The 13,682-nt window shown below is 44.1% G+C and overlaps 1 protein-coding gene across 5 annotated transcripts in view; it reads right to left on the bottom strand.

Moving 5' to 3' along the window:
* The window catches only part of PIP5K1C (phosphatidylinositol-4-phosphate 5-kinase type 1 gamma), a 561,428-nt gene that overhangs the window by 104,610 nt on the left and 443,136 nt on the right, over positions 1-13,682 (bottom strand). For 4 of the 5 annotated variants that reach the window (XM_077475680.1, XM_077475681.1, XM_077475683.1 and 1 more), the window contains one exon: positions 8,745-8,841. In XM_077475680.1, the coding sequence (XP_077331806.1) occupies positions 8,745-8,841 (97 nt within the window). Of the gene's footprint in view, positions 1-8,744; positions 8,842-13,682 lie in introns of those variants that run through there. The other variant, XR_013272204.1, reaches the window with a different exon arrangement.

Genomic DNA, 13,682 nt, shown 5'->3' with positions numbered 1-13,682 from the left:
TGTCCTCAAAGGCGAGGTCTGTTGACTTTGCACACTGGGAAAAAGCTGCGTCTACCTTGGGCACTTTATTCCAAACACAAGAGGGGTCCTCGCTGAAGGGGAATCTCCGCTTCATACTTTTAGGGAAAAATAACTTTTTCTCTGGTTCCTCCCACTCTTTTTTGATTGAGTCTATCAGTGTGCTATGAACCGGAAAGACCCTAACTGAATCTGTTTTTAGGGTCTGATACATCCGGTCATGCAAGGACAGGGAGACTGGCTCCTCTCTAATTTCGAGCGTCTCATAAATTACCCCCAGTAAGGCATCAACCTCCTTGAGTGAGAGCCTGTATCTGGGAGAGCTTGACCCTTGAACAGGAACATCTCTGGATGATGCCGCCTCACTTAGGCCATCCAGAGAATCAAGTTCCTCCTCCTCTGATTCGTCACCTTCCACTGGGGTGGAAGCAGAGGGAACTGCGGTTGGTTTTGGGGTTTCAAGGTTCGCTAACATTGCTTTGATGGACTCCATTTCTTTCTGTACTCCAGAAATCAAATCCTTACAAGCTCCCGTAGCTTCCTTATAGACCAATTTGTCTATGCATGGTTTACAAAGGGGCTTAGACCATCCTTCTTTTAATTTACTCATACATGAAGGACATCTCTTCTTCCCCCCTGACCTCTCTGGTTCTTTGGGCAGAGCCTAAGGCAAGAGAAGGAGAGAAGAAGGAAGGGAAAAAACAGACAAGCTAACGTCAGCGAAACCTTAGCAAAATATTACGCCTTCACCAAACACCTATGTGCACCCCACCAACCGCTAACAGGATTCGCAAGACTCTTTAGTCCGGATCCTGTTTGAGAGAGGGAGGGAGGAAAAATACACCTGGACCATTTCAAAATGCCTTTGCATTGATTAGTCCATTACTCCCCCCCCCCCCTCTCTCCCAGCCCTGTAGGTACAAGACACCTCTGTGTTTGCCTACCTGAGCTGGTTCGGCTCCACTGCCACTCTCCACTGCATCCATTATTCGATCGGAATCACGCCTAACCGCCTGGAGGCTTTTCCCTTCGTCAGCGATGCAGCACGAACGCTTTGTGGCCGCGGCTTTTTAAAATAGCCGACAAGGTCCCGAACGTCCACGCTCGCCGCGCAACCCGGAACCGGTAGTGGATTGCCGGAAGTCCTCTATCCTCCTCCTGCGTTCCACAGGCCGGAACTCGATGCCTGTGCCCGCCCCCCACCTGACTTCGCGCCCAATTTTGAACCTACTGTCAGGTGGGGAAACGACAGCCCTCCCCGGGCTTCAGAAGGAGAACGCCGGTTCGTAGCTGCTGTCAACCCGACCGGAGGACTTCAGATGTCTGTTACCAACAGGTACCCAGAACTCCTTCCCCGTCTCTTATGGGCTATCCCACCGTCAGGGGAAGGAGAGCTCCTGATCCAGCCTCCTCCTCCGGTGGAGGAAACACAAAGACTGAAGGGGAAGGGGCGGAGACCGCCCTTTAAAGATCTGGTTTGTGTTTCCTGCCTCTGGAGGTGGAGCCTATCTCTAGTGCTGTCCTGGACAGACGACTAGAGAAATTTAGGTTTAAACAACTTGTCGTTAGGTAAAAGGATAGACTTGGCCGCATAAACATATCTACAAAAACTGCACTTGTGGCACGGCCATGTGCCACAGTGCACTTCACGAGAGCTCTGTTCTGGGGAGATGTGATGGCTCTGGACCAGTTTGTCCTTTAGGGACTTGGATCGTCTGAAAGTTATTTCAGGATATACATTTAAGTGTTTAGCGTAGTCTCCTCTTGACCCATTTTTTGTGGGTTTTATACAGTAATTTGTTAATGAACATATCAAAAAAGATTTTTCTATGTAGTATTGTTTGTTGTTGATGTAATCATTTTTCGAAATGTTAATAATTGAACATATGTACTTGACATATGTTTCTGTATATATTAATGTAATCATATTTATTGATTATAAATTTTCTATGTATTTTTTTTACTGTAGTTCATTCATATACCGTTAATACTCCTGAGTGGTATATTATGGAATGATCAGTTGTTTTATGGTTTCACCATTCTAGTGAAATTATGACCTGTATCCATTAGGTTGATAATATTATTGTTTTTATTGTTTGTAAATAAAAAAAAAATTTTGTTTGAGCTTAATGCTTATGTGACCTTAATCAACTATATAGTTTAGCACCTTAAAAGTCCCGGGGTTTTGTTTCGAAACCCCAGTGTCCTTCCTTGCTTTGTTTACAGTTTCTGGGATGTGGTGCTTTTTTGTCAGAGCTCTCCTCTCATTGCCAGTTATTTGACCGCCTCAAGGGAGCAACGGTTTTCACGAAGCTTGACTTGAGAGGGGCATACAATCTCGTGCGCATTAAGGAGGGCGACAAGTGGAAAACTGCGTTTAATACCAGAACAGGCCATTATGAATACCTAGTAATGCATTTCTGCCTTTGTAACGCCCCGGCAGTTTTCCAGGAATTTATTAACGATGTCCTCCGAGATTTGTTGCAGTTGTGTGTGGTGGTTTATCTCAATGATATCCTCATATTTTCCAAGTCCTTGGACAGCTACCACACAGATGTCTGTCATGTGCTTCAGAAACTAAGAGAGAACAATCTCTATTGTAAACTGGAGAAGTGCGAGTTCCATCGTGAACAGGTTACATTCCTGGGCTATGTCATTTCCACTGCTGGTTTTTCTATGGACCCACAGAAACTTTCGGCAGTCCTACAGTGGCCTCAACCCGTGGGTTTACGTCCTCTGCAGAGTTTCCTGGGCTTTGCCAACTACTATCGGAAGTTTATTCGTAACTTTTCGTCTCTGGTCAAGCCCCTGACTGATATGACCAGAAAGGACGGTAACCCACAGAGTTGGTCTCCGGAGTTCATTAAGGCCTTTGAGACTCTCAAGGCTGCCTTTGTTTCTGCTCCTGTGTTGGCACATCCTGATCCTACGTTACCTTTTATCCTAGAAGTTGATGCTTCTGAGACTGGAGTTGGCGCCCTTCTGTCTCAACATCCTAACTCTGAGAGCGCTATGCATCCGTGTGGCTACTTTTCCAAGAAATTGTCACCTGCTGAGTACAATTATGAGATTGGTGACAGAGAGCTGTTGGCGATCATTTTAGCCCTGAAAGAATGAAGACATCTCCTTGAAGGTACCACTGTGCCTGTTCTTATTCTTACTGACCATAAGAATCTTACATTCTTGTCTGAGGCTAAGCGACTCTCTCCCAGAAGGACGCGATGGGCTCTTTTCTTGTTGAGCTTTAATTACTTTGTCTCATTCTTACCCGGTACTAAGAATGTAAGGGCTGATGCCTTGTCACGACAATTTTCCTCCACTTCCAAGTCGGAGTCGGTTCCGGTTCCTATGATTCCCCCTGATCGTATCTTTGCTATGGTTCACACCAGTCTTACTTCTCCTTTGGGTGACAAAATTCTTGCTGCTCAGGTCCATGCTCCTCCTGATAAACCTTGTGACCGCTGCTTTGTCCCAGAGAGTCTCCATACTGCTGTGCTCCAGACTTACCATTCTCCCAAGGCAGCTGGCCATCCTGGGAAGAATCAACTCATTTAGGCCATTTCCCAACAATTCTGGTGGCCTAGTCTACGGGCTGCTGTTACTGCCTTCGTAGCTGCCTGTCCCGTGTGTGCTCAGAGTAAGACTCCACGACACCTTCCAGTGGGCCTCCTACAACCCATACCAAATGGAGAGAGGCCCTGGACTCACCTCTCTATGGATTTCATTGTGGAGTTGCCCAACTCCCAAAGCAACACTGTTATTCTTATAGTGGTTGACCGGTTCTCAAAGATGTGTCATTGTATTCCACTTAAGAAGTTGCCCACCTCTAAGGAACTGGCTTCCATTTTTGCTCGGGAGATCTTTCGCTTACATGGGCTACCCAAGGTGATTGTATCAGACAGAGGCAGTCAGTTTGTCTTCCGGTTCTAGCGAGCCTTTTGTGCACAGTTGGGAATCCAGCTTGCGTTCTCTTCTGCGTATCACCCGCAGTCTACTGGGGCCCCAGAACGAGCCAATCAGTCCTTGGAGCAATTTCTACGTTGCTATATTTCTCACCATCACAACAATTGGTCTGACCTATTACCTTGGGCAGAGTTTGCTCACAATAGTGCCTTGAATTCTGCCTCCCGATTGTCTCAATTTATGGCGAATTATGGTTTCCAACCTTCCATGTTGCCTGACTCGTTTGTTCCGCAGAGTATTCCTGCATTAGAGGAGCATATCCGTGGTCTTCGTTCCACTTGGGTACAAGTCCAGGAGGCTTTGCGTCATGCTAATGATAGGTACAGACTCCATGCTGACCGCAGACACCTGCCTGCGCCTTCCTACCAGGTTGGGTACAGGGTCTGGCTGTCATCTCGCAACCTCCGGCTTCGCGTTCCCTCACTGAAGTTTGCACCTCGGTTTATTGGGCCTTTCCGTATCCTTCACAGGATTAACCCAGTGGCTTACGTGTTGGACCTTCCTCCTAGTATGCGCATCTCAAATGTTTTTCATGTCTCCTTATTGAAACCGTTGGTCTGTAACCGATTTACCACCTCGGTGCCACATCCTCACCCTATTCAGGTTGAGAACCATGAGGAGTATGCGGTACAATCCATTGTTGACTCCCGTAGGTTCCGTGGGCGCATACAGTACCTGGTGCATTGGAAGGGGTACGGTCCGGAGGAATGCTCCTGGGTTTCATCCTCTGACGTACATGCCCCTGTCCTCCTCCGCGAGTTCCATAGATGGTTTCCCCTCAAGCCCGGTGGCCCTCCAAGGGAGAGGGGTCATTGAGGAGGGGGTACTGTCAAGGCTGGCTTAGCCCTTCCTTCTCTGGGCTGGTTGCTCATCTGTCGGCTAATTGCCAGCTCTCTTCTCTCTCCACAGTTACCAGCTGTTCCTGAAGATGCTTGTCTGACCTGCCTACTTAAAGCCTTCCAGCTCACTTCACCTCTGCCTTCGCCTTGGTCACATCACTAGAAACCATCTCCTGCAGTTTGTTTAAAGACTGGCTTGCTGACATCCCTTCTGGCTCCTTATCCAGCTTGCTATTGCTCTATTTGGATCCCTGACTTCTGGCCTGGCTGACTACCCGATCTGGTTACTGGACTCTGGCTATGCTTGACTACGCTTTTTCTATTTACCTTTTTATTTTTATTAATAAACAAGTGTGATTTAATTGTACTTCTGTCTCAGTCTGATTCTGATAGCAATCTACTGAGCTGGCCAGAACCACCTCTGGCAGGATAGTATACCACATTTTCACAGCTCTTACTGTGAAGAAACCTTTCCGTATTTGGAGATGAAATCTCTTTTCTTGATAGGTTTGCAGTTGTACCCTACTCTTTCCATTTTCAGATGATGGATTGAACAGTGCTCTGTAAGATGCTCAAAGCTTGGGATATTTTTTTACAAGGTAACCCCGTGTTAAACTTTGCCACAACTTTATCCCTGATCTGTCTGGTGTGTCCCTTGGCCTCCATGATGCTGTTTGTTCACTAAGGTTCTCTAATAAAACTCCCAAGGCTTCACAGAACAGTTGTATTTATACGGAGATTAAATTACACACAGGTGGACTATTTACTAATTAGGTGACTTCTGAAAGCAATTGGTTCCACTAGATTTTGGTTAGGGGTATCAGAGTAAAGGGGGTTGAATATAAATGCATGCCACACTTTTCAGATATTTTGTAAAAAAAAAAAAAAAAAAAAAAAAAGCCATTTTCCTTTCACTTCACAATTATGTGCCACTTTGTGTTGGTCTATCACATAAAATCCCAATAAAATACATTTACGTTTTTGGTTGTAACATGACAAAATGTGGAAAATTTCAATGGGTATGAATACTTTTTCAAGGCACGGTTTGTGAAATGTCTGACAGTAATTATTTTATTCCAATACTGCACTAATTTGGGGCATCTCCGAAACATGTGTATATGGTCAGCTGGGGAGTTACCACATCTAGGGCAGTATGGGCTTTCTCTGTGGGACCGTTTATGTAGCTTATGTGGTGAGCATGGAGGATAACAAAGTTGCTATAATCGTTGGGTTGGAGATAAAGACACCAAGGGTACTGGTTCTAACATAGATTGCTAAATGTTTCCATCTATGTCCGTGATATCATTACACCACACTCTTTCCTGGAAACTGCAAGTGACTCTAGGAACAGTTCAGAAGCGACCCATAAAGTGAAGAAATAATGCCTTTTTTATCAGTAATATTAGCTAAATGATCTATAAGCAGGGTATCGATCTGTCTAATAGACATGTTCCTGGCCTGAACTGAAAGGGCGTGGCATAGCTGAAGATATTGATTTAACCCTTTCATGACTAAGCCTATTTTTGGAATTTGGTGTTTACAAGTTAAAATCCATATTTTTTGCTAGAAAATTACTTGGAACCCCCAAACATTATATATACTTTTTTAGCAGAGACTCTAGAGAATAAAACGGCGATTGTTGCAATATTTTATGTCACACGGTATTTGCGCAGCGGTGTTTTAAACACAACTTTTTGGGAAAAGGGACACTTTCATGAATTTAAAAAAAAAAAAACAGTAAAATGAGTCCAATTTTTTTGCGTAATGTGAAAGATAATGTTACGCCGAGTAAATAGATACCAAACATGCCACACTTTATAATTGCGCGCACTTGTGGATTGACGACAAAGTACGGTACCTAAAAATCTCAATAGGCGACGCTTTAATTTTTTTTTACGGTTACCAGGTTAGCGTTACAGAGGAGGTCTAGTGCTAGAATTATTGCTCTCGCTCTGACGATCGTGGCGATACCTCACATGTGTGATTTGAACAGTTTACATACGCGGGCGCGACTTCCATATGCGTTTTGTTTGCTTCGCGAGCTCGCGGGGACGGCAGGCGCTTTAAAAAAAAAAATTTATTTTTTTATTTTTTTTATTTATTTTAAAATGACTAAATTGTTTTAAAAAAATAAATAAAATTTGATCACTTTTATTGCTGTCACAAGGAATGTAAACATCCCTTGTGACAGTAATAGGTGGTGACAGGTACTCTTTATGGAGGGATCGGGGGTCTAAAAGACCCCCCACCCCTCCTTTACACTTCAATGTATTCAGATCACCGAAAACGGCGATTCTGAATACCGTATATTTTTTTTAAACCGGCGCCATTGGCAGCCGAGTAAACGGGAAGTGACGTCATGACGTCGCTTCCGTGTTTACTATGAGGAGACTGGAACGAAGCCGATTACGGCTTCGTTCCAGTTCCTCCCCAGCAGCCGGAGGCATCGGAACCTGAATCGGTGCTCCCGATCGAGCGGGAGCACCAGTAACAGCGGCGGGAGGGGGGACGTCCCCTCCCGCTCCTCCAGCATAACAGCCGAGCGGCTTTTAGCCGCATCGGTTGTTATGCCTGGATAGCCAATCGCCCGCTGAAAAAAACGGTACCGGGATGATGCCTGCAGGTGCGGGCATCATCCCGGTATACCCCCCGGAAGCCGAGTACGCAGATCTGCGTACGCTCGGCGGGAAGGGGTTAAAAAATGGATAGAAGGGGTACTGAATTAATTTTGTAATTCTTGAAAGGAGTATCAGTCAGCAAAACCTTGCAGTTTACCTTATTGCAATTTTAAAATAGATTTTTTATTCTTCTCTTGACTGTTGTGGTTTTTGGATGCCTTGTTTAACGATGCCTTCAGTTATTTGTTATTAATGAGGAGCTGGTGGATGTGAGCCTTTTTTATAATGTGGATCATGTGTTTCCCGTGCTAGGTGGGAGGAGCCCCCCCTCTCTCTCCCTCTCTCTCTGTTATGCCGCGTACACACTAGCGGACTTTTCGAAGGACTAGGTCCGGCGGATTCGTTCCGATTCGATCATAGGTGGACTTCATTGAACCTTTGCTGTCTAAAAATCAGACGAACTTTAGATTTAAAACATGTTTCAGATCTTTCCGACGGACTCGAGTCCGGTCGAAAAATCCTTTAGTCTGTATGCCAATCCGACCAACAAAAACCGACGCTAGGGCAGCTATTGGCTACGAACTTCCTTATTCTAGTCCGGTCGTACGTCATCACATTCGAATCCGTCGGATTTTGATGTGCTTGTTTGTGTCCAAGTCCGTTTGTTAGGAAAGTCTATCGGAACTCTGCCGAAAGTCTGTTGGGAAGACCATCGGACCAAATAGGTCAAAAACAAAAAGTCCGGTCGTGTGTACGCAGCATAAGCCATCCTGGAAGATTCCTGGAAAAAAACGTTCCCATTAGCTAGCTATCCAAACCCCCCCCCCCCCCCCCCCAATCTTCCTTCAACATTGCATTTCAGATGCTAAACAGTAAAGCTTGGTGCCTTGGTGATAATGGAACTCCATTGCATTTGTATGGCGGTTGCATCATACTGGCCAACTTATCGGTAGAAGAGAAAGTTGCTAGCAGAAACAGGGCAAACTCAACAGAAAGCTTGTAATAATGTGCAAGTATGATGTGCATACTTGTAAAAATCCTTGCAAGCACTCCCACTTAAAAAAATAAAAATTATCTATTTCATTTTAATTGGCCATTTATGTCCTGACAGTGTTTTACGTTGCAGTCATTTGTTTGGTATCCTCACTTTCCATTTTTCAGGAACATGTGCAAAACTACATTTGTACGAATGAGGAACCAGAGCTGTGAATCAATATATTTTATTGACTGTTTTGCTATTTGTTTACACCATGTGTAGTTATGTGCTCAAATCTACCAAGAATTACTACTTTTGTAATGTACTTACAAAATAAATGTCTGTCACTGGTATCTCATCTTCTTCGGAGCGTTGACTTCCAGTTTCTTCACCTGAATATGCTCTTGCCATACAGCCAGAAGCTTCTCTGTAGAGTAGAAAAAAAACGAGTGTTGCATTTTTTACAGCAAACATCTTTGACTTGACTAGAATTGCATCTGCAGCAAGCATAACTTTTTAAATCTTTTGGTAAATGATGGAAGCATTCTGGAACACTGCAGCTTGGGAAGAAGAGTTTAAATACAAGAAGGGGAGCTTTTTCAGATAACCTATGGTAAAAAAAAAGGATGATTCAGAGTCTAAAACAAGGTTAAAGCGGACCATCAGTCATTTTTCAACATTCCATCTATTAAATCTTCTGCCCTTGTTTTAACTTTGGATAGTAAAAATGTTTTTTTATCTGCCAGTAAATACCCTATACAGCCCACTACCTGTTTCTTGTCTGGTAAAAAGCCTAGGCGTATGACATCATGCGTAGCTCTCTCTCTCTCTCTTGTGAGAGTTTGCCAGGAAGGGAGGGGTTCAGTTATAAGAGAGCCAATGAGAGCTGCAGAGCTGGAGATGTGCTTCTGTTTGTCTGTGTAAATCCAAGAAGTGAACAGGCAGCAGCTTCAGCTGCCGACAGTTAAAATGGTTTCAACCAGACTCAGCGAAGGGAGATTTCTGCAGCATATTTGGCAAGTATAAAATCACAGAATATATAAAATAATATGCAAATTGGTTAGAGGGAAGCTTCAGAATGGCAAAGATGTTTTTATTACAAATTGTGAGCAAACTGCAGTTCCTTTTTAAGTATACATTTTGTGACTGAAAAGACCCAGGAGCTTTTTATGCAACCTTGTCCCCTAACAGAGTCCTCATTTAAAAATGTGCCTTTAAAGCAGAAAGTATACACTTACCTTCCCGGCTGCCATTGTTCAACTGAAAAGCAATCACTGGGTGAAGTTTTTTGAAAATGTCCAAAAGGGTCTATACCCTGTATACCATACAGTGCTTACAGATTCCTCTGACTATCCCAAAGTCATTACAGGACACGGTAGTGGCACATTCTTAAATTGGGACTTTTAAAATTGATCAAAGTCACTTTAAAAGGTTATTTATACTAAGGTTATGAAAGTAGCCTAAAGTGTTGTTTATTTTCCCAATATATCTAAAATTTGCAACAAAGCTGTTTAAAGCGGTGTTCCGCATAAAAAAAAGAAAAAAAAATATTCACAAAGCTCAAAATATTTGATTGACAAAACCTAGCAAAAAGATGCCTCATGCCTAGATTTAGGAAACAAGGTTTGTTCTCTCTGAGGTGGCCTCAGACTTTTCAATCCAAGATGGATGCCTCCTGCCTAAAATGATTTGGTGGAAAAAATACCAATTATGGGTGGGCAGTGTGAGAAAACAGAAAAAACACTCTAAATTGTAGCGTTAGGTAGTTTTTTCTGGTAAAAAAAAAAAGATTACGTCAAATGATTCACTTACATTTGTATGGTTGCTCAAAACCACTGCTGGATGTAGCATTTATTGAAACATATTGGTAAAATGAAAAATAAATATGCACTGTTTAACCACTTTAGCCCCGGACCAATTTTCAGCCTAAGGACCAGAGGTCTTTTTACAATTTCGCACTGCACTGCTTTAACTGGTAATTGCGCAGACATGCAATGTTGTACCCAAATGAAATTTGCGTCCTTTTCTTCCCACAAATAGAGCTTTCTTTTGATGGTATTTGATTGCCTCTGCGATTTTTATTTTTTGCAATATAAATGGAAAAAGACCGAAAATTTTGAGAAAAAAATATATTTTCTACTTTTTGTTATAAGAAAAATCGAATAAACTCAATTTTAGTCATAAATTTAGGGCAAAATTTATTCAGCCACATGTCTTTAGTAAAAAAAATGTCAATAAGCGTATATTTATTGGTTTGCGTAAAAGTTATAACGTCTACAAACTAGAGTAAATTTTCTGGAATTTACACAGCTTTTAATTTATGACTGCCTATCTCATTTCTTGAGGTGCTAAAATGGCAGGGCAGTACACCCCCCCCCCAAATGACCCCATTTTGGAAAGTAGACACCCCAAGGAAATTGCTGAGGGGCATGTTGAGCCCATTGAATATTTTTGTTTTTTGTCCCAAGTGATTGAATAATGACACAAAAAAAAAAAAAGTTTACAAAAAGTTGTCACTAAATGATATATTGCTCACACATGCCATAGTTATATGTGGAATTGCACCCCAAAATATATTCTGTTGCGTCTCCTGAGTACGGGGATACCACATATGTGGGACTTTTTGGGAGTCTAGCTGCGTACGGCACCCCGAAAACCAATCACTGCCTTCAGGATTTCTAAGGGTGCAAATTTTCGATTTCACTCCTCACTACCTATTACAGTTTCGAAGGCCATAAAATGCCAAAATAACACAAAACCCCCCCAAATGACCCCATTTTGGAAAGTAGACACCCCAAGCTATTTACTGAGAGGCATGTTGAGTCCATGAAATATTTTATATTTTGCCACAAGTTGCAGGAATATTACAATTTTTTTTTTTTGCATAAAGTTGTCACTAAATGATATATTGCTCACACATGCTATGGGCATAAGTCAAATTACACCCCAAAATAAATTCTGCTGCTTCTCCCGAGTACGGGGATACCACATGTGGGGGACTTTTTGGGAGCCTAGCCATGTACGGGACCCCGAATACCAAGCACTGCCTTCCGGATTTAAATATAAAACGCTACCAAAAAAAACTGTTAGCGATCGCAGGGATCAGGCCTGACTCTGCGATCGCTGTAGTTATGTGTTTAGTGTTTTGTAAGTGACAGCGATCGATCAATACTGCACTTGGGTGGGCTGGGCGGAGGGGCAAAACGCAGGTGCTAGCAGGTATCTGGGCTGATCCCGCTAACAATGTGTTTTTTTGGAACCCTAAACTGCTGGGGACGCTAGTATAGATCTGATCAGATCAGATATTGATCTGTTCAGATTCTATACCACTACGGGAGGTGTATGCTTTGCGCGTGGGTGTTAGCGGTACTGGCACTAACCTAGCGCTGCCTGGGGCGACGCAGACCCTGACCCTAAAACCTAATTGATATCACCCGCCGGGTGATCAGGGGGTTAAACCTTTATTGGGCAATAAATGGTGGGTGCCCTGATGCTATGAAAAGCAAACTAACTAACCAGAGTCACCCGTAACACTTATACTGTGATCACTGGTGAAAGGGTTAACTAGGGGCAATCAGGGGGTTCAAATTTTTATTAGGTAGTATATGGGGGTCCCTGGCGCTATATAAATACCTGACGGGGAACCTAAATAACTAACTGGCTAACCAGCGTCACCAGTGATACTTATACAGTGATCGCTGGTGAAAGGGTTAACTAGGGGCAATCAGGGGGTTAAAACCATTATTGGGTAGTATATGGGGGTACCTAGTGCTATCAAAAACCTGGCGGTGAACCTAAAAAAATAACTAGCTACCTAGCGACACTAGTGACACTAATGCAGCGATCAGAAAAATGATCGCTTAGTGACACTGGCAAAAGGGGGTGAAAGGGTTAACTAGGGGCAATCAGGGGGTTAAAACCATTATTGGGTAGTATATGGGGGTACCTAGCGCTATAAAAACCTGGCGGTGAACCTAAAAAAATAACTAGCTACTTAGAGGCACCAGTGACACTAATGCAGCGATCAGAAAAACGATCGCTTAGTGAAACTGGCAAAATGGGGTGAAAGGGTTAACTAGGGGCAATCAGGGGGTTAAAACCATTATTGGGTAGTATATCGGGGTACCTAGCGCTATAAAAACCTGGTGGTGAACCTAAAAAAATAACTAGCTACCTAGCGACACTAATGCAGCGATCAGAAAAATGATCGCTTAGTGACACTGGCAAAAGGGGGTGAAAGGGTTAATTAGGGGCAATCAGGGGGTTAAAACCATTATTGGGTAGTATATGGGGGTACCTAGCGCTATAAAAACCTGGCGGTGAATCTAAAAAAATAACTAGCTACCTAGCGACACTAATGCAGTGATCAGAAAAACGATCGCTTAGTGACCCTGGCAAAAGGGGGTGAAAGGGTTAACTCTAAGGGCAATCAGGGGGTTAAACCTTTATTGGGGGGTGGTAGGGGGCTACCCTGGACCTAACACTAGCTGCCCTGACAGTTTTTACTTTTACAACTGACACTGAATGCAGTGATCAGTAAATAAATGATCACTGCAATCAGTGACACTGTGACTGGGAGGGGGAGGGGGGGCGATCGGGGGGGTGATGGGGGGCTTTGTGTGCCTATGTGTGCCTACATGTCAGTGTAGTGTTGGTGCCCACTTACTTTTAGTCTTCTCCTCGTAGTACGGTCAAAAAGACCGCCCCGAGGAGAATGACATCACTTCCTCCCTGCCTGTGTATACAATACACAGTGGGAGGAAGCTTCTCATTCGCCAGGAGCGATCGAGAGGGGATGGCCAGAAACCAACGGCCGTCCCCTCATCCCGGATCGCTCCTGAAGCAAAACAGACCACCGCATCCAGCGGGAGGGGGTCCGATCGGACCTCCCACCCGCTGGAAGGCAAGCACGTACATGTACGTGCTTGTGCCTGTACATGCCATTGTGATGACGTACAATGGCATGCGGCAGTCGTTAAGTGGTTAAAAGACATTAAAAAGCATATAAAGGGGGGCGTGGCTTGGACATGGCTGCGTGAGGAAGCAGAATCCTGGAGCTCCTCACACACTGCAGCCTAATCAGCCTGATCCGGCGGACACATCGCCCCACCGCAAACCTCACTGATATGTCCCAGCACCCGAGGGCCTCCTCCAAACACAGGGGCACCTCGCAGCCTGGAAGCGGCTCCATAGGAGCATATTTCGGCAGCAAAGGGCGTCAGCACGAGACGTCCAAGATGGCGTCCGGGAAGGGCCACGGGATGGACG

This window comes from Lithobates pipiens, unplaced genomic scaffold (assembly GCF_037356315.1).
Source record: "Lithobates pipiens isolate NorthernLeopardFrog02 unplaced genomic scaffold, aLitPip1_a1.2 Scaffold_13, whole genome shotgun sequence".
NCBI lineage: Eukaryota > Metazoa > Chordata > Amphibia > Anura > Ranidae > Lithobates > Lithobates pipiens.
The sequence above is the reverse complement of the archived record's forward strand: the minus strand, read 5'-3'. Positions and strand labels throughout refer to the sequence as shown.